Source organism: Phacochoerus africanus, chromosome 5 (assembly GCF_016906955.1).
Source record: "Phacochoerus africanus isolate WHEZ1 chromosome 5, ROS_Pafr_v1, whole genome shotgun sequence".
Classification (NCBI taxonomy): Eukaryota; Metazoa; Chordata; class Mammalia; order Artiodactyla; family Suidae; genus Phacochoerus; species Phacochoerus africanus.
In genome coordinates this window covers 43,791,097-43,811,629 of record NC_062548.1, presented here as the reverse complement: position 1 = coordinate 43,811,629, position 20,533 = coordinate 43,791,097, and the positions used below count along the sequence as shown (strand labels likewise).

The following is a 20,533-nucleotide window of genomic DNA, read 5'->3' as shown; positions in this document are numbered from 1 at the left end:
AAAGGTAGGGAGCTCTAGGACCCGCTGTTCCCTTTCCTGCCCAGCAGACCAGAGGATAAAGCAGCTGGGAGAGTAGAGGCCACCTAAGAATGCAAGGAGTACATTGCATCCCGGTGTCCCTGGCAGCAGCAGACCCAGGAGTGGGAGAAGCCTGCTGGCGAGGCCTCCACTTCCTTAGCGCTTCCACTGATGTTCACGGGCGCTCCCCACTTGTCAAAGCCAGCTTCGTTGAGCCGGTGTACAAAGCTCATCCGTAGTGGATCCACCTCTGGGCTCTCCCTCTTGCCCACCACGAACCTCCAACAGAGTCACACTGTCCCAAGCAGGACACATTAAACCCACCTCTTTGCCTTTGCCCAGGCCTTTCCAGGATAGCATTTTTCCCCTGCGTGTAGAGCAGAAGCAAGTGTGTGGCTCTGGGAACTGGCCTGCATAGCCTGTCCTGAGGGCCATGCTCAAGGACCGTGTGTGTGCAGGGAAGTGTGGGGGTGGCCCAGGCAAGGCTCAAGCTGAGGAAACACTGAAGGATACTCTTCTGTCCTGCCTTTGCTTCCCCCACTCCCAAAAAACAGAAAGAAGAATTTTTTTGGCCGTAGGGTATACATTTTCCTTTGCTCATGTGCGATTCCTTGGTTTCACAACCTCGTACAAGTTACTGACATGTGACGTGCACACATGCCAAGGAATGTGGACAACTTACCGATCTTTTACTCTTTGTCCTAGAGGTTTCCCCAAAGCGTAAATACCAGTGCCTTGTTCTGGATCGGTAAGCTTTTTTTTTTGTCTTTTTTTCTGTCTTTTTCCAGGGCCGCACTCGCGGCCTATGGAGGTTCCCAGGCTAGGGGTTTAATCAGAGCTGTAGCCACCGGCCTACGACACAGCCACAGCCACGCGGGATCTGAGCCATATCTGCGACCTACACCTCAGCTCACGGCAGCACCGGATCCTTAACCCACTGAGCAAGGCCAGGGATCGAACCTGCACCCTCATGTTTCCTAGTCGGATTCGTTTCCGCTGTGTCATGACGGGAACTCCCCCCTTAGATCCTCTTAAGGACCCTGAAGTCTCCTGCACGTTGTTGGTGGAGAACATACAGCTAAAGGCCAAGAAAATGGAGAGAGAAACATCTTTGTTGTCACCTGAAACAGTAATGCTTGTAAACCTCTAGAAACTGTTTACTATTTGAGACAAGAAACCAGGAACTGGGGTGGGGTTGATGATGAGATGAGAAATCTCAAAAGATTAACTGGATCTTGGAGTTCCTACTGTAGCAGCAGGCTGAGGATCTGGTGTTACGTCCGTGGTGGTGTGGGTTTGATCCCTGGTCTGATGCAGTGGGTGGGGATCTGGTGTTGTTGCAGGTGTGGTTCACATTCAGTCCCTAGCCTGGGAACTTACATATGCCACAGGTTTGGCTGGAAAAAAAGGAAAAAAAAAAAAGATTACTAGATGTTATGCTTGCTCTGAGACTAAGTTGCTGAGGGAAGCAGATTGCGTATTGTCCAGCAGCTTGCCCTATCCTTCCTTTCCTCTGTTCCTTCTCCGGGGCGGCTGATTTACAGGGTAGGGATCTGCTCTGAAGTTAGCCGTGGTCCCCAACCCTAGATCCCTAGAGGTCAGTTAGCGGGTTAGAAGAGATCCAGGCCATTAGCTTCCAGACATGCTTCCCACAGCAGGGAGACTTTCCTCTTGGACATGGCCCAAACACTGCTCAGGCCACCAGCTCCACCCCATTCTCTTGGGAACAAGGGTCCCGCAGATTCCCTGCAGAATATACGGATCCTACAGCCTTGTCTGCTTCAAAGCAGAATTGAAGTCCCCACTGAGACAGGACTCAGGCGTCCCTGGCAGAGCTGACAAGAGCTGGGCATTCTTATGCTAATTCCAATTCCTGGACGTGGTTCTTAAGATCCAGCCTTGATGAAATCTGCGGCTCAGCGGGGATTGCCCAGGAGAACCCTCCTCAAGCAGAAGGAAGCGCCCACCACACACACATTGATTGAAGGCTCCCTCTGCCAGGTGCCCTCCACACGCAGAGCACGTCCCCTCTTTCCTGTGGGATGAGCACCTGTCTGTGCACCGGTGGATGCAGATGGGGGCAGAGATCTTAAGGAAGCTTCTCCCACACTGAGACCACTGGCAAGGCCTCTCCCGGGGGGTGTGTGGTTCTGGTGGGCACTCGAGTGGAGCGTTGTTGAAGCTTTTCCCACGCTGCCCACACTCGAGGGGGCCGGGCCAGCCGGCAAGCCCTGCACGGGGAGCCGTGGGATTGCTTCCCACCGTGGTGCACTGATGAGGCTTCTCCCCCGAGTGGTTGCTCTGGTGGACGGCGAGGCTGGAGCGCGGGCGGAAGCTTCTCCCACGTTCCCACCCTGGCGGGGTCTCTGCCCTGCGTGGGTCCTGAGGGGGCCGTGAGGCAGCCGCGCTCGCGGAAGCCTTTCCAACACTCACAGCCCTTGCGAGGCGTCTCTCCTGCGTGACCGCTCAGGCCTCAGACCAGATGCGAACCTCGGCTGAAGGCTCCGCGCGTTCGCGACATGTGGAAGCTTTTCCGGGTCGGGGCCTGGCTGGTGGTGAGCGGGAGAGCTCTGGGCGCGGTTCCCCCACGGCAGGGCAGGGCGCAGGGTGCGGGCCTTCTCCCCGGAAGAAGCCTCCATGACTCGTCCTCCCGGGGCGGGGGCTCTGGCCTCGCTCCCCTGGAGAACTTGACCCGCCCAGCCTCTTCCTCGGTCAGGGCTTCCAAGACTTCGCTGGACTTGCTCCCCAGAAGCTTGTTCCTTTCTGCTTCCTCTGGATCATCCTATCTCAGATGCTGGTTTTTAATCCCATACTTGATCTCAAAGCCTAAAGGAATAGAACTCCATTGGCTCTGGAGAAGGAAAAAAAATGGAACGAGGAAAAAATTACTATGAAAGTACCTTTAAGAAGAAATGCGGAGTTCCCATTGTGGCTCAGCAGAAACAACTCTGACTAGTTTCCGTGAGGATGCAGGTTCGATTTCTGGCCTCCATCAGTGGGTTAAGGATCTGGCGTTGCTGTGAGGTGTGGTGTAGGCTCCAGTTCAACCCCTAGCCTGGGAACCTCCATATGCCGCTGATGCGGTCCTAAAAAGACAAAAAAAAAAAAAAGGAAACAAATGCTAATTGGAATTCTCATATAATTCAGACTTCTGCTAATTCAAACCCTACTTTTATTTTCCAACTGTGATATTTTTAAGCCTCAATTTGTGTGATCCCAAGTACATATACCTGAGATCCCACCCACCCCACTTTTCTCCTTATATCTTTTTTTGGGTGTTTGACACAGTAACAGAACTGATGCAGGGACTCAGTCTTTCTGTCATCTGGCTCAGTTCTCGAATGGCCTGGCTACTGGAGGAGGAACCCAAGGCTACCCTGGTTTGTCCAATTGGAACATGAAGAAAGCAAATTGCTGGGAAGCCCAGGCTTAGATTTGAAAGGAAGGTCATTGCTGGAGAAGGAGCGTCTGGGCCGGAGGCCTGGCTGGTGGTCCAAGGAGGCGATGTAAGTTGGCCTCTGGGAGAAAATGACGCGGACTCTGACAGAGGTGGCAAAGCACAGCCGGGCTCTAAAAGTGCAAGGGAAAGAGTAGTTACCGTCGTGGCGCAGTGGAAACGAATCCGCCTAGGAACCATGAGGTGGCAGGTTCGATCCCTGGCCTTGCTCAGTGGGTTAAAGATCGGCGTTGCTGTGAGCTGTGGTGAAGGTTGCAGACGCAGCTCGGATCCTGTGTTGCTGTAGCTCTGGTGTAGGCCGGCGGCTATAGCTCCAATTCGACCCCCTAGCGTGGGAACCTCCATATGCCGCGGGAGTGGCCCAAGAAATGGCAAATAGACAAAAATAAAAATAAAAAAGTGGGAGGGAAATAATCCTCAAAGGAAAAGCAAGACTCCCTGGCCTCCTCTTCCTACATCAAGATGATGACAAGGCCAGGAGTACAGGCTGCTCCCCCTTGGAGCTCGGGTAAGGTGGCCCTCCCATCCCCAGAGCCAAGAATCTGTTTGGGAACAGGTCTGGCAGGCCAACCACTGTACCTTCCCTGAAGCCCATTTCCTCCCTGTCTGCACCGTCCGCCCTGGCACCTTCTCCAGCCTCTGTGGGCTCCCTGTTCTGCTGACTCAGCTCCCCAGCCTGACATCTCTTCCCTCTTAGTCAGGAACAGTAGGTGCAGAGGCCCAGGGTCCAGAAGGGCATCCATGTCCTCGTGAAAGATGCAAGGATTAGGCATGTGGCATTTGAACCTGGTGTGACACTGCTCTGCTGTCCACACGGAGTCCTGCTCCAGGAGTCATTCCACTTAGCCCGTTGATCTGGCTCTTCTGCCTTCGGATTTGACGTTTTTCTTAAAACTGAGAACTACTGAGAATGGCCAGGAATGTCAGTGTCCTCACAGCTTCTGTGCACATGTGCTGCCAGGAGTCAGCACAGGGATCAAAGCAGCAGGGCGGTACCGCAGGGGGCGGTTTCAGCAGCTCACCGAGTCACACCCTAGCCTCCAGCTGTGCCACACCCGGGCTGCTGGCTTCCTGGGGAGATCCCACCTGGGCTTCTTCCTCACACGGGACTGTCAGTCCAGTAGATGACATTCTGTCCAGCAAAGAAGAGGCTGTAGAGCATTTACCAGAGCTTCCCTTTCATGTCTTTTCAACCTGAATTCCACTCATTTCCCCGAGCGGTGCTTCCTTCACAGTAAGGGTTGTGCTTGTCTCTCCAGGGTGTGGGCATCTCCAAGGGTGAGTGGCTGTGTAAGAGGACCTGCTGCACAGGTGAGCCTTGGGGGGAAGCAGAGATTCACAGGAGAGAAGAGCTGGTGACAGGAGACTCCTGCTAGGTCCCACCTTTGACGCCAGAGTCCCTCCTGATCCAGCCCATCTCTATCTGTGTGTATCTCTTGTAAGCCCTGGGTGGGCAGGAAACTGAGTTTCCGCAGGTAGTGTCCAAAGGTGAGACTGAGTCGTAGTGTCTGAGAAGCCAGTTTAGACAGACTGGTTACTCAGCACTCAACACAACCCCTTAGGGGCTACCTGCCCGGGCCTCAGGCGAGGATTCGTGTGTCTCAAGTTGTCTTAGCAGGGACATGCTCGTCAGCTGGTCCTGGTGCTCTGAGGACATGCAGCCTCTTCTCATTGCCCCTCTAGTCCCCTCTGCTCTGAACGGCCACCGTCTCATGCCTGGGTCACTGCAGCCGCCACCTCCCTCGTCTTGACTCTACCGTGGACCTTCTGCAGTGTCCCAGCCCAGGGGCAGCGGGGCCCTCCTCTTCCATCCAGTTCAGCTAAGGTCGGGAGGCCCAGCACGCGGTTTCTGAGAAATGCAGAGGTGACATGGATCCTGCCTTCCCAGAGACCGCGCTCCTCAGGCGGTGTTTAAACGGAGTTAAGTGCTAAATAAAGTGAACCACTCAAAGCGATCCTTTTAAAACTACTCCTCCTTTGCTCAGAACCCTACAAGGCTACCCCGTTTCACTCAGAAAGAGTCAACGTCCTTTCTGTAGGGCTCGAGGCCCTAGATGAGTGCTTCTCAGAGTACCTGTCAAGAGCCAGGATTTTTGACTTTCGGGACGCGTGAATAAGCAGTTCCCCGGCACAGCAGGCTCAAGTTACTATAAACGTTTCTCACCGCTTGTCGTCAGTTTCATTTCCCGTCTCCCTCTGGCCTGGCTCTCTGAGCTGCTCAGTGCCCTCACCCTCTCAGTGCATGGGGCACACTGCCTCCTTGCCCAGCCTGGCTCTAGCTTGGAGCCTTTGCCCTGGCAGGTCCCCAGAGAGCCACCCAGCTCTTCCCGTCTCCTTCCAGTCTTTGCCCGAGTGTCATCCTCTCTGGGAGGGCTGCCCCACCCTCTGTCCCCCCAGGGCCCAGAAGGAGAAGGTCCCGGTCAGTCGGACTGCTTTGTCTTCCAGCTTCCTCTGCTCCCCGGGACACACACAGCGGTGCCTGTGAGCTCAAGTTCATTATCTCTCGCCTGTGCCTCGCTGGCTGCTGACTGTCTGCTGTTCCGTGTTGCTCTTGCTGCCATGCTCTCCCTCTTCCTCAGCCCCCTTTGTCGCCACCGCCCCCTCCAGATCTTGCTCGCTGTCGTGCGTGCTGTCCGTCCCTGTCAGGCCTGTGTTTTCCCTTCCTTCCATGACTGGTCCTCCGGGACTTGCTTTCTGTCTGTCTCTTGCCTCTTCTCAGTATGTGGCTGTTTATTTCCTTCTTTCTTCTACTGAACAGGCTCCCTGCTGCCCGTCTCCTTACCTCTCAGCTTCTGTCCATCTCCCTATTTCCAAACAAGAGAACACACCCCCTCTGGACCCAAATGGAATGTGGGTCCTTACCCGGCCAGGTGTTTCTGTCATCCTCTGGTGATGTCGCCGTAGAGGGCCCTCTGTGCAGGGCCGAGGGGCATCTGTCCTCACACGTGGCTGGTCCCTGTAATCACAGCGGGGTCTCCTGCTACCGATAAGATAGCACTGTTCTAGCTTGGGGTGAGGCAGAGGCAGGACCACAGTTCTGAGATCAGGGGCAAAACAAAGCCAGGGAGGTCAGGCCTCCAAGAGAAGGACCGGGGGCGGGGGTGGGAGGGTGGATTCAGCAGATGGAACAAGAAAACAACCCAAGAGAAACTCAAAGAGTCCACATCAAATTTTTTCCAGTGTCTCCAGAAAAGGTTTTTTGTTTTGTTTTGTTTTGTTTTTTGTTTGTTTGTCTCTTTGCCATTTTCTTGGGCCGCTCTTGTGGCATATGGAGGTTCCCAGGCTAGGGGTCGAATCGGAGCTGTAGCCACCAGCCTACACCACAGCCACAGCGACGCAGGATCCGAGCCACATCTGCAACCTACACCACAGCTCATGGCAATGCCAGATCGTTAGCCCACTGAGCAAGGCCAGGGATCAAACCCGCCACTACGGGAACTCCCAAAAGAAGGGGTTTTAGGCTGAGAGTGAGTGGAAGGTGAAATCTGAACTTAGAGACAAAAGGTGTCAACCACAACTCACCTGGGCCCCAGCTGTGCAGGGCACAGCACTTGTGTCCTGGTCTAAGACCTCTCTTGTTTTTTGTTTTTTAGGGCCGCACCTGCACCTTACGGAGGCTCCTGGGCTAGGGGTCCAATCGGAGCTGTAGCTGTTGGCCTACACCACAGCCACAGCAGCATCAGATCCAAGCTGAGTCTTCAGACTACACCACAGCTCACGGCGATGCTGGATCCTTAACCCACTGAACAAGGCCAGGGATCGAACATGTATCCTAGTCAGGTTCATTAACCGCTGTGCCATGAAGGAAACTCCAAGACCTGTCTTCTGAGGGAGGTTCTTGGGAGCCCGCGGAATAAGCCAGGCGAGGGGAGTAAAAAGCCACTGCTGGCGGGCAGTCTCCAAAACAGCAGAGGTGGGGAGTGGGGCGCCCTGGCCGGCAGCATCAGCAGCACCGAGGAGCTCATCAGAGATGCACATCCTGGGCCCTGTAAGGCTCTGGGGTGAGGCCTGGGAATCTGTTTGGACACGTCCTCAGATGAGTCTGATGCAAAGTCAAGTTTCAGGACCATTGCCATGGCCATTGGTCCACCTATGCGTTAAGTTCCTTTTACAGAGCGTCCCTGATATAATAGGGTTTTGGGTTTTTTTAAGTTTTTTCCATTCTAATGAAATATGTGCATGTTACATTAAAAAATAATTTTTTAAAATTTTTTTTTTATTTTATTTTATTTTTGCCTTTTGTTGTTGTTGTTGTTGTTGTTGTTGTTGCTGTTTCTTGGGCCGCACCCGCGGCATATGGAGGTTCCCAGGCCAGGGGTCGAATCGGAGCTGTAGCCGCCGGCCTATGTCAGAGCCACAGCAACGCGGGATCCGAGCCGCGTCTGCAACCTACACCACAGCTCACGGCAACGCCGGATCGTTAACCCACTGAGCAAGGTCAGGGACCAAACCCGCAACCTCATGGTTCCTAGTCGGATTTGTTAACCACTGCGCCACAACGGGAACTCCTAAAAAATAATTTTTAATAGCATACTGGGAGCAGGAGGGGGGAATGTCTCATTGCCCAACCAGCCAGGATCACCATAGTGGTTTGGTTTGGTTTGGTTTCCCCACACCTACAGCTTGTGAAGTTCCTAGGCCAGGGATCAAACCTGTGCCATATTAGTGACAATGCCGGATCCTTAACCCATTAAGCCACCGGGGAACTCCCATCACGGTGCTCTTAAAAATACCCCAGGAGAAGTTCTCACTGTGACACAATGGGTTAAGAATCCAACGGCAGCAGTTTGGGTCCCTGCAGAGGCGTGGGCGCATTGCTGCGGCTATGGTGTAGGTCAAAAAAGCCAAACTCCTCTTCACAGCCTAGAAGGCCCAGCGTGGCCTGGCTCCTGCCCTCCTCTCGCCCCTCATGCCACTCTTCTCATCCTGAAGCTCCAGCCACAAGCCGTCCCTTCTTTCTCAAACGTGCCAAGGCCTCTCCTGCCACAGGCTCGTGGTGTGAGCTCTGCTCTGTGTCAGAGCGCTCCCCTCCCAGCGCTTGGCACAGCCAGCGGCTTCCTGGCTGAAAGGCCAGTCGAGTGAAAATCCCCCTCGTCTGGACTCGGAAGAGGCGACACCCCAAATCACTCACGAGAAGCGGTCTTGATGCAAACAGCAAGAGGATTTTTATTCCGAGCGTGCTGGGGCCCACAGTCGTACGCCACGCAGGGGTAGAGGACTGCGGCCCTGAGTGTGGAGTTGGGACAGCTTTTATGGGGTTCACAACAAAGCCCGCGCTTTTACAAACTAATCACTTTAAAATATCACAAACCAGTCAATTTAAAACTTCGAGAGCCCGCGCTTTGTGGACCAATTAATTTTAAGTTGTCCTGGAGTTACCTGTTTATGCCTGTCCCTGGGTGGGGGAGACATATTGTCACCAAGATATATTTATCAGGATTTTCAACATTTTGTGGCACACCCGAGCTTACTGGGGTCGGTTAGACGATTAACTTCTCCTCTTTTTATCTTATGCAAGCAGCCTTACAGAAGCCAAACAAGCGGTTAGGAACCCTTTTCCCTGTTATCTCAAGCAGTTTCAAGAAGTTTCATGCATAGAGGCACATACTCAGGGGCCTGTTTTTCCCTTTCCACATAGTTTTGTACAGAACAGAAAGCAAGCCCTAAAACAGCAAAAAGTATGATCTTTTACTTATAGGGAACAGGGTCCGGAACTCGAGGGCACCCAGGGAGTTAATAAGAAGCTCTAAATGCCCTCGAATTCCAGGCCCAGCCCCCATCAGCTTCCTAAGTTCTGAGGGGGTTGGGCTGTTAGGCTTTCATCCTTTCATTTCCCACTTCTTCTCTTGTTAATAGTTCTAATCTTAGAACTAGGAAGACTGAAAGTTGGTTTCTCCCTGGCTTGGGAGGCCCTGGTACTGTTGTCTAAGTACCATGATCCGAACTGCACTCACTTGTTCTCTAACAAAGGCAACAACCCGATTAATTAAGCAAGGCCCAACTGTAAGCAACAGGAGCAGTATTACTAGGGGTCCTGTTAGAGCAGAAAGCAGGGTGGTCGCCCATGGGGACTTGTTGAACCATCCCTCAAACCATCCTTGGTTAGCCTCTCTTTCTTTATGACGTTTTTCTAATCTTTCCCTGAGCTTGCTCATGGAGTCCCTGATAGCTCCTGAATGATCCACATAAAAGCAGCATTCCTCTTTTAAGGCTACACATAACCCACCTTCTTTTAGAAATAACAGATCTAACCCCCTTCTGTTCTGTAGAACCACTTCAGATAAGGAGGTTATGGATTCCTCTAGGTTACTGACAGATTTTTCTAGGGCCTGGAGATCTTCCGTTACAATTCGATGTAGGTCACTAAGTCCTTTCTCCAGCTGTTGTGGTCCTGAGATTAGGGCAGCTGTTCCTGTTCCCACGCCTGCAGCTACTCCCATTCCGAGCATTACAGCTAGTGTCAGGGATATGGGTTCTCTTTTTGGCCGATTATATCTATATTCATATTCATCAAGGACTGCTGTTTCGGGATAGTAGTACACCCGGGGGACAATTTGGACCATAACGCAAAAGTCTTTAGTTTGGTTGAAAACCAGGGTGGAAACACAAGGGGTTAATCCAGTATTACATGCCCACCACCTGTCATAACCAGGTACCAGATACTGACTCTCAGAGGTTCGATTAAAGGCTTCAGTGTGGTTACAAAGGTGTCGGTGGGATGGGGGGACCCTCCCTATGCAGGTGCCTTTTCCAGAAACCTCAGTAAGGGTAAGTTTATTTTGGGATCCCCATGTACATTGGTCTCTATGTTCCTTTGTCATTTTGAATTTCCCTCCTCTAGCCATTCCCTCGTAGTAAGGTGGGCCCGAAGCTAAGCAAAGCCAACAAGAAGAGGTAGCCTCTGGAGTCGTGGAGTTAAGAGCTTGAAAAGCTCCCTGGATGAGGCTAAAAAGTTTCGCCCCTGTTTTAATAGTGATGTTAGGCTCAGTGGGGACTGATCCAGAGGTTGTATTGTAATTAGGGGGGTTAGGAGATGGCCTCTGTTCTTGGATTGGAGGTCCTATAGCAACCGGAGGTTCCATCTGAGTTTCTATTCTGAGGCGAATAGTTAGAACAGATCCTTTCCTTCTCCCAGAGCCTCCATAGTACATTATTCCCCAAGACATACCATTCATCCACTTTTGAATATTTTCTTGTTTACCTTTTTCAGTGAAACTTATTTTTAAGTAATCTAGGTCTAACGAATTACAGCTTATTTGCTTGTTTCGTACATCTTTTTGTACCCGCTGTTGCCAATCTTTCCATCTCCCATGGCCATAACTGAATTGATTATAACTGGTAAGATTGTTAACAAAAGAGTGACTTACTCTGTCTTGCTGAGAGACTGGCCATTTCCAATTCCCATCATTAGAGGTTACGCAGCTCCATTGCTTGCAAAAGAAATCCTGAGGATTTCCACAATATTCTTCATTATTTGGGGGTCCTGGGCAAACATAAAACCCGTAAGCACGGAGTACATCAGGGGGTGTGGCCTGGTCATTGAGACCAGGGATTACCGATCGAAGGCAGACATATAACTCAGGCCACCAGGTCCCTAAGGGAGCTTCCCCTTGAGTGCTGTTAATACTAATACCTGTACTGGAGCTAGTAAGTAACCAGGTGAGAGATAAGGGTTTTTGGGAGTTTGGGCTGTCCACAAGGCGTTTACCATTAACTTGGGGAGTTATTGACAGAATAAGGAACCAAGCGATGGAGGCGAAGCTTAAGGGGATTTTCAGTCTTTTCGGCTTTCCATTCCGAGTTGGGGGGTGGCGCCGGCTTAACGTGGGATGCATGGATCCAGGTGGAGATTCCTTCAACTTTTACAGCCGTCGGTGTGGTCAAAAGCACGAGATAAGGGCCCTTCCACCTAGTCTCGAGGTTTCCTGCACGGTGGCGTCTAACATAGACTGAATCTCCAACTTGGAAGCGATGTGGAACTTGCAAGTCTCCTCCTGAGTAGGCCTCCCGGAGCTGTTTCCACGCTTGTTGCCTCACCCACTCAAGCGCCTTGAGCCTAGAGAACAAAGGCTGGGAAAGCAGCACATCAGCACTGTGTGCAGAGGCAATTTCTGCCAACGGGGGGGGTCCCCCGTAAAGTAATTCATAGGGGGTTAGCCCAAACTGTCCAGGGGTGTTCCTAACCCTAAAAAGCACAAAGGGCAGGAGAGCTATCCAATCATTAATGCCAGTCTCTGTGGTCAATTTGGTAAGGGTCTCCTTAATGGTTCTATTCATCCTCTCTACCTGTCCTGAGCTTTGGGGTCTATATGCACAATGCGGTTTCCAATCAATCCCCAATATCTTGGCCAGTCCCTGACTTACCTGGGCAACGAAAGCTGGACCATTGTCTGACCCTATTACCTTAGGTATTCCGAATCTCGTAAAAATCTCCAGTATTTTCTTAGCCACCACAGTTGAAGTCTCTTTCTTAGTAGGATAAGCCTCTACCCATCCTGAAAAGGTGTCTACAAAAACCAATAGATATTTGTTTCCGTATTTAGCCGGCTTTACCTCAGTGAAGTCCACTTCCCAGTGAGCGCCTGGGTGGCTTCCCCTTAGTCTCTTTCCTGGAGGTATTCTGGAAGGATTAGCATTAACCAGCTGGCAGGGCACACAATGTTTGACCACCGCGTCAGCCACTCCTGGTAACCTCAGAACATGATAAGGGGATGTTCTGACCAACTGCTGCAGGTGTTTAGTTCCTAGGTGGGTTAGACGATGTATCTGTTGGACATATTCTAACCCTTCTTTGTGGGGCAGGATTTCCTTCCCATCTGAGGTATAGCAGGTCCCCTCCGGAGTCTCAGAGAACTGGTCTATCTTTTTTATCTCTTGCCAGTCTTCTAGGGTGTACTGTCGTCCAGGTTCTGGGGCTTTGGGCGTTTCTATTATAGGCAGAAGGTTAACACCCTGGGCTGCCTGCTTGGCAACCCGGTCAGCCATCTGGTTCCCTCTGGATATGAGATCTTTGGTTTTCTGATGTCCAGGACAGTGTATAATAGCTAGCCTTTTTGGCAATTGTAAGGCTTCTAATAGGCTCAGAATTTCCTCTTTGTTCTTTATTTCCCTCCCTGCTGAGGTAAGCAACCCCCTTTGCTTATAGATGGCCCCGTGTATGTGTGCAGTCGCAAAGGCATACCTGCTGTCCGTATAAATGTTTATGGATTTCCCTTCGGCCAGCCGCAAAGCTTGCGTGAGGGCCATGAGCTCAGCCTTTTGCGCTGAAGTCCCTTCTGGCAGGCTGCTGGCCCAGATCGTGCGGGTCCCGTCCACCACCGCCGCCCCAGCCATCCTCTTACCTTCCACCATATAGCTGCTCCCATCAGTGAACCAGGTCAGCACTTCTCCAGTCAGGGGTATGTCTGTAAGGTCCTTGCGGACCCCAGTCTCCTCAACCAATAGTTGATGGCAATCATGAGTCACTGGTTCATCAGTCTCTTCAGGCAGAAGAGTGGCAGGGTTGAGAGCGGCTGGTGGAGCAAACGTGATCCTTTCTGTGAGAAGCAGGCTTTGATAGTGGGTCATGCGGGCGTTGGTCATCCATCGGTCTGGGGGCTGCCGGACGATGTTCTCCAACGCATGGGGGGCTATTATAGTTATATTCTGTCCCAAAGTCAATTTGTCAGCGTCCTTGACCAGTATGGCCACAGCTGCGATAGCCTTCAGGCATACAGGCCAACCACTGGCTACAGGATCGAGCTTCTTTGACAGGTAGGCAACAGGTCTCCTCCATGGTCCTAGGGATTGGGTTAAAACTCCCCGGGCTACTCCCTTACGCTCATCCACATAAAGGGTAAAGGGTTTAGTTACATCCGGGAGGGCCAGAGCAGGTGCGCTCAGCAGGGCCTTTTTAATGGCATCAAACGCCTTTTGGTGCTCAGGAGCCCAGGAGAATTCCCCTTTTTCTTTGGTTAGCGGGTAGAGTGGTGCTGCTAAGGTTGCAAACCCCGGGATCCACAGTCTGCAAAATCCAGCTGTCCCCAAAAACTCTCTCACTTGTTTGGCTGTGGTTGGGGCCGGTATCTGGACTACAGTTTTCTTCCGTGCCTCCGTTAGCCATCGCTGCCCGCCCCGCAAACTGTACCCCAAGTATGTTACCTCTCTCCTGCAAATCTGGGCCTTCTTAGCAGAGGCTTTGTAGCCTAGGCCAGACAATTCCAGCAGTAGTGCCTTCGTACCTTCTAAGCAGTCCTGTTTGGTGGCTCCCGCCAGAAGCAGGTCATCCACGTACTGGAGGAGGGTCACCTGAGGGTGTTGGATCCTGAAGTTGGCCAGGTCTCTGTGTAGGGCTTCGTCAAAGATGGTCGGGGAGTTCTTGAACCCTTGGGGCAGTCGAGTCCAGGTGAGCTGCCCGGTTCTTTCCGTACCTGGATCTCTCCATTCGAAGGCAAAAAGTGGTTGGCTAGTGGGATGTAGTCTCAGGCAGAAGAAGGCATCCTTTAAGTCCAATACTGTATACCAGCTCCGTTGGGGCGGGAGAGCACACAAGAGGTTATAAGGGTTCGGGACTGTTGGGTGTATATCTTGCACCCGTTTATTGACCTCTCTCAAGTCCTGTACTGGCCGATAGTCATTGGTCCCAGGCTTTCTAACCGGTAGCAGGGGAGTATTCCAGGGAGATTGGACAGGAACTAGGACGCCCTGTTGGATTAATCTTTGAACATGCGGCCGAATTCCTTCTCGAGCTTCTTTACTCAAGGGGTACTGTCTGACTGACACTGGTGTGGCACTGGCCTTCAGTTGAATAATCTGCGGGGGAACTTGCTTTGCCAAACCCATCCCTGAGGTTTCTGCCCAGGCTTGGGGAAACTGTTCCAACCAGAAATGTATATTTTGATCAGGCTTTACTAGGGGAGAATATAGTCGATATTCATCATCTAATTGGAGGGTCAACACAGTGATAGGTTTGTTATTTGCAGACACTTCTGGTTTTCCTTGTTCAAAAGAAATTTGTGCTCCCATCTTGGTCAGTAAGTCTCTACCTAAGAGGGGTGCTGGGCACTCAGGGATGACCAGAAACGAGTGGGTTACCCGTCCCACTCCCAAGTCAACTGTTCTTCGGGTAGTCCATGGATACTGTTGTTGCCCTGTGGCACCCATCACCCAGGATTTTTTATCTTTTAGTTTTCCTAATGGCTGTAGCAGTACTGAATGCTCCGCTCTGGTATCAACCAGGAACTCAACTGGTTGCCCCTCCACCTTTAAAGTTACCCTGGGCTCGGGGAGGGGGTCCGAACCCCGTCTCCCCTAATCTTTATCTTCTTCCAGAGCTAGGACCTTCAGTTCTTTGTTTCCCTTCTTGGGGCAGTCCCTTGCCCAGTGTCCTTTTTCTTTACAATATGCACACTGGTCCTTATCGAGTGGGGTCCTATTGCCCAGGTTCCCTGACTGTCTAGGGCCTGACCTAATTTTCCTAAAATCTCTCTCTCTTTCCCTATTGCTTTTCCCTTCAACTATTGCGGCCAAGATCTTAGTTAAATTCTTCTCTTGCTGTTTATTACGTCTTTCCTCCCTTTCCTCTTTTTCTCTCTCTCTTCTTTGTTCCCTTTCTTCCTCTGTCTCCCTTTTGTAATACACTTTCTCTGCCTCTTTCACTAGATCACGTAACTCAGCCTCCTGTAACCCTTCTAGTCTCTGAAGTTTTTTTCTGATGTCCAGGGCCGACTGCCCTATGAAGGCCAGGGCCACTGAGGCTTTCTGGGCCTCCGAGGTAGGATCAAAAGGGGTGAACCGCCTGAAGGCTTCCATGAGCCTCTCAAGAAATACTGAGGGAGGTTCATTTGGTCCCTGCATCACCTCTCTTACCTTAGCCAAATTAGTGGGCCGTCTTGAGGCGCCCCGGAGACCCGCCACCAGAGCCTGGCGATAGATTTTTAAGCTCTCCCTACCTTCAGCCGTGTTGTAGTCCCAACCGGGGCGAGTCAAGGGAAATCCCATGTCAATCTCATTTTGCAACTGCGTGGGTCGCCCGTCGGCCCCAGGAACATTTTTTCTAGCCTCTAATAGAATTCTCTCTCGCTCCTCGGTTGTGAAGAGTGTCTGCAGCAGCTGTTGACAATCATCCCAAGTAGGCTGGTGAGAGAACATAAGGGATTCCATCAACCCCGTGAGGCGTTGGGGATCCTCCGAGAAAGGGGGGATGGTTAGTTTTCCAATTATAGAGATCAGCAGAAGAAAAGGGCCAATACTGGAGGGGCTGCAATTGTCCCCCCGGTATGGGAGGGCCGTACGTGCGCAGTGGTAATGTCGCGATTTCATCTGTCTGCTCCGGAGTGGCGCCCCTCCGGCTCCGAGTCCCTGCAGCAGGTCCCTCCATCGCTGGAGCTCCAGGAGGGGCAGAGGGTCCCCTTACAGCACCCTGTGCCAGATAAGGGGGTGGGGGAACAGATTGGGGTTCCGGCCAAGCCGGCGGCTCCTCAATCTCGGGGTAGATATGAGGAGAGGGCTTGACTTTTTCAGCCAAGTGTTTATTTTTCTCTCCAAGAGCCAGAATTTGGGGACCTGGCTTTCTTGGTTTATTCAGCCATGGTTTAACCCATGGCGGAGGATCCTCTGCCAAATCTTGCCATGTAAGGATATAGGGCTCCTGATCGGGATGAGAGCCGGGTCCAGTCTGAAAAATAATTGCTTTAACAGCCAGGATAATCTCAGAATTAAAGGTCCCCTCTGATGGCCATCCAACATCGAATGTCGGCCATTCAGAGGCACAGAAAGTCTGCCAAGGTCCCTTCTTAACCTGAACTGACAAATTATGAGCCCTGGATTTAACTTCAGTCCAATGGTCGAGAGTCAAACTAAGAGGGGTCGTCACCGTCTGTCCCATATTAAAACTGTAGACAAGGACGCACAAGACAAAAACACACAAAGCAGAAACCAACAGATCCAGACATATGCGTCCCGTCCGCGTCTCCCACAAGCAGGCAAAAGAGTCGGACGGCCGCGGAGGGGGAAGCTTTTGCTTCAACAACAGAACTCGGTCCTCTGACCGACAGAAGGAGACCACCAGGCGTCCCTGGCTCTCCCTACCTCCCGGGGCGTCCCCCAGGGCGGCAGCCTGTGATCCTCCTAGCACGTCTGCTGATCACAGTCCTCCAGTCCTTACGGTCTGAGAGGACAGCTGCAAACCGAAAGCGCGCATCACCGAAAACAGATACTCAGAACAGAGACGCCGGCCGACACACACACGCACACACGTTGCAAAGGGGATCCCTTTACCTCCAAGTCGGTTCTCGGGTGTGAGGGGTGGTCGCGGATTTCCCGGCCAACGCACCAAATGAAAGGCCAGTCGAGTGAAAATCCCCCTCGTCTGGACTCGGAAGAGGCGACACCCCAAATCACTCACGAGAAGCGGTCTTGATGCAAACAGCAAGAGGATTTTTATTCCGAGCGTGCTGGGGCCCACAGTCGTACGCCACGCAGGGGTAGAGGACTGCGGCCCTGAGTGTGGAGTTGGGACAGCTTTTATGGGGTTCACAACAAAGCCCGCGCTTTTACAAACTAATCACTTTAAAATATCACAAACCAGTCAATTTAAAACTTCGAGAGCCCGCGCTTTGTGGACCAATTAATTTTAAGTTGTCCTGGAGTTACCTGTTTATGCCTGTCCCTGGGTGGGGGAGACATATTGTCACCAAGATATATTTATCAGGATTTTCAACATTTTGTGGCACACCCGAGCTTACTGGGGTCGGTTAGACGATTAACTTCTCCTCTTTTTATCTTATGCAAGCAGCCTTACAGAAGCCAAACAAGCGGTTAGGAACCCTTTTCCCTGTTATCTCAAGCAGTTTCAAGAAGTTTCATGCATAGAGGCACATACTCAGGGGCCTGTTTTTCCCTTTCCACATAGTTTTGTACAGAACAGAAAGCAAGCCCTAAAACAGCAAAAAGTATGATCTTTTACTTATAGGGAACAGGGTCCGGAACTCGAGGGCACCCAGGGAGTTAATAAGAAGCTCTAAATGCCCTCGAATTCCAGGCCCAGCCCCCATCAGCTTCCTAAGTTCTGAGGGGGTTGGGCTGTTAGGCTTTCATCCTTTCATGGCCTGTCCCCTCGCAGAGGCCTTGCCCCCTCCCCCCACGGTCATTCTCTACCGGGTCACCGGGCTCATTCCCGTCAGCGCATGTCCCTGAAAGTATCTTTTTTCCGTTGCTTAATGTCTGCTCCCCGCGGAACGTGGGCTCCAGCGTGCAGGGGCTGTAAAGTCCCCCATCCCTGGCACATTGTAGGAACTCACATCTGTATAACCCGACAGGAGAGGCAGTTACTGCTTCTCCCTGTGCACCCTGCTCTTCGCTTCACCTCCCTGATGGGTTTCACATAGCTGTTTTAACCCGTGCACTCCTGTATTTTTATCATTCGCATTGAGTGTGGTTCTGGTGGCTCAGTAGGTTAAAGGTCTGACATTGTTACTGTTAGGACTCAGGTCGCTGCTGTGGCAAGTGTTTGATCTCTGGTCGGAGAATTTCTGAACATGAAGTGGGCGTGGCCCAAAAACGTGACTTTGAAATGGTGGCAGAAGAGGAGGGGGAGGGATGTCCGCAGAGGAATGGCAAGGGGACCAGGGACCAGGACGGCTGTTAGCACACAGGGAGGGACTCCTGCTCTGCCCAGTTCACCTCCCCAAACTACCTGCTCCTGCTGCTTTTCTCCATTCATCCTAGTCATTAGGAGTCGTCCTCAAACCATGCATTTTAAATTACCTTCCGCCTTTCTAATGCAGCACCATCTAGCTGCTCTCCCCCTCTCCAAATTGTGTCAAAACCTCAGTCCTATGTAAGTGTCACCTTCTTCCCCGTACCCCATTCTGCCTCCCTATCCGGTATACACATCCACCTTCTTACAGGGGGATCCCAATCCAGCCCTGCAGAGAGGCCTGCCTGCTTACTGCTCTGACCCAGGCTGCTCGGTCCCTCCACGCCTCTGGATTCCAGCTGCCACCTTCCCACAAAATCTCCTACACCCGAAGCCTTCACATTACTCATCCTCCTCCTGTGCCTTCCACACCTCGCGTCTCCCACTACAGACAAGACGACTGCCCTGGGCAGATCTCAGACCCAGGCCCTACTGCCGCAGGCTGGTATCTTGTGAAACTCATCATTCTCCCAAACTGACCACTTAATCCAGGCAGCGAATGGCTCTGATTGGACTTTGTTTAGTGTACAACACCTGACACACTCTTGCAAAGAAACTTCTAGGAGGAGTTTAAATTCACCAAAATCTCTAATTTTCCTGACCCCCCCCCCCCAGAGAAGGACTGTCATTCTTTCCCTGGCCTTGTTCTGGAGAATATTTCTGAGTTTTTACCATTTTAATTAGTGACTCTAAACATTCGCTGACTATATATGAATGTCTAGGTTATGTCAGCAAATAAGAAAGTCTTCCTAAAGACCAAAGGCACAGGACTGCAGCAAGATAGATAATGCTTTCTGGGCAGCAGAGGGCTTCTGGCATTTCTCAGCTAAGCGCCTCTCCAGTGACTGGATTCCTGTGTCCCTCACACCACCTTCATGACTGAGACCATGAGGTTCTGACTTCCTTTTCTTGCCTGTTGCTCAGGTACTCTCTGTACATCCTCAGCCAGAGCCACGGCATCCTCGCACACCCCTGGATCTTTTCTGGCAAGATGGTCAGAAGCTGCTCCAAAAACAGTAGCTCCAGGATTTACTCTTTTGAGTGTGTCTTTGGCCTCAGCCCCTAACACCAGAGTTCCCAGAGTTCGCTAAGAGCTCCATGGCAACCGGTGCCTCCTGGTAGCAAAAATTCCGGAAGCGCTGGTGGAAGGCTTTGCACTCAAGGCCATTGCTGTGCGCAGCTGATTCTGTCCCTGCGTGGAGTCCTTGCTTGGGGGTGGGTGTGCCTGGGGACTCCTATTGCTGTCATGCTTTGCCTCAGCGAACTGGTTCACTGGTTGCCACTTCAATCCCACAGGTTAGATTCCATCTCTTATCACTGGGAGGCAGTTCTCCCAGATGCCAGTGAAAAGTGTGTCTTTCTGGAAGCAGATACATGAGCATGTTACAGGTGCACAGAGTCATGGTGGAAAGAGGCCCAGCTGTGCAGCGAGGCTGAAAGAATGAGTGTAAAGCCATCCCGCAATCCTTCACCCTGGTTCTTCCAGTTTATTTCTACCCTTTCCATTCACTAAAAATATCAAAAAACTATAGTTTTCCCTCTAGCCAGTTTCTCTGGACAAATTCCCCAAACCACTCCTCAAAGGGTAGTCCAGTTCTTCCTTCTCATGTTCCGCATGGACCTGGGTCTTGTCCTTGCCTTCCCTGCCCTCAGAACCCTGGACTCACCCTCCCAATTGCCACCTTTTCTTAAGGAAGGAAAAGTATTAACCTGCTCATCCCCATCACACCCGCCCTCACCATCCACAGACAGTGTGTGGATGGTGAGTGATCGTTTGGTTTGCTTTATTTTATTATTATTTTTTATTTTCCAGCATTTCTTACCCACTACTGACAGTAGCATCTTCATTGTCTCTGGTGGGGCTCTTCATTACAGTGCCCTTCCCCTAACTCCAGGAGGGGGTTACTGACCTAGCCTGGCCTGTCAAAATTCTTTGGGATGTTACATACAGGTAGGGTGAGAAAAGTCCCAAATTCCCTGAAAAATTGCTAAGTTGGGAGAATGTGCAACCGCAGCTTTCAGCAGTTTTGTCCCACTCTCCATTCCACTCCTCCAACAAAGGCCTGCGCCTGTTTAGAGGAGTAAAAGAATTACTTTTAGGAAGTTCCCTTGTGGTGCAGCAGCTTTGGCACAGGTCGCAACAGCGGGGTGGGGTGGGGAATGGGGTGGTGCCGGGAGGTGTTGGATCCCTGGCCACTGGTACAGCCAAAAAAAAATTACTTTTAAAAACTTGGATTCAGGTTGCTTTTCTTCCAAGGAACTTGAACCTGCCCTCACCTATATTCTCCTTAACATTTCAATGCAGCGGGGAGGGTCTAAAGTTAGAGAAAGCAAAGGTGGTACCGTTAAGCAGTCTTAAGTGCAGTTCCTCAGCAGCTAGG

At 51.6% G+C, this 20,533-nt stretch overlaps 1 protein-coding gene across 1 annotated transcript; it reads right to left on the bottom strand.

The window, feature by feature from the left end:
- Positions 1-11,516: 11,516 nt before the first annotated feature.
- Positions 11,517-15,833, bottom strand: LOC125128417 (uncharacterized). The gene is given in 3 exon segments (XM_047782773.1): positions 11,517-11,531; positions 11,840-15,713; positions 15,748-15,833. Coding segments are annotated over 3 exon segments (3,975 nt in total).
- Between the last annotated feature and the right edge of the window lie 4,700 nt (positions 15,834-20,533).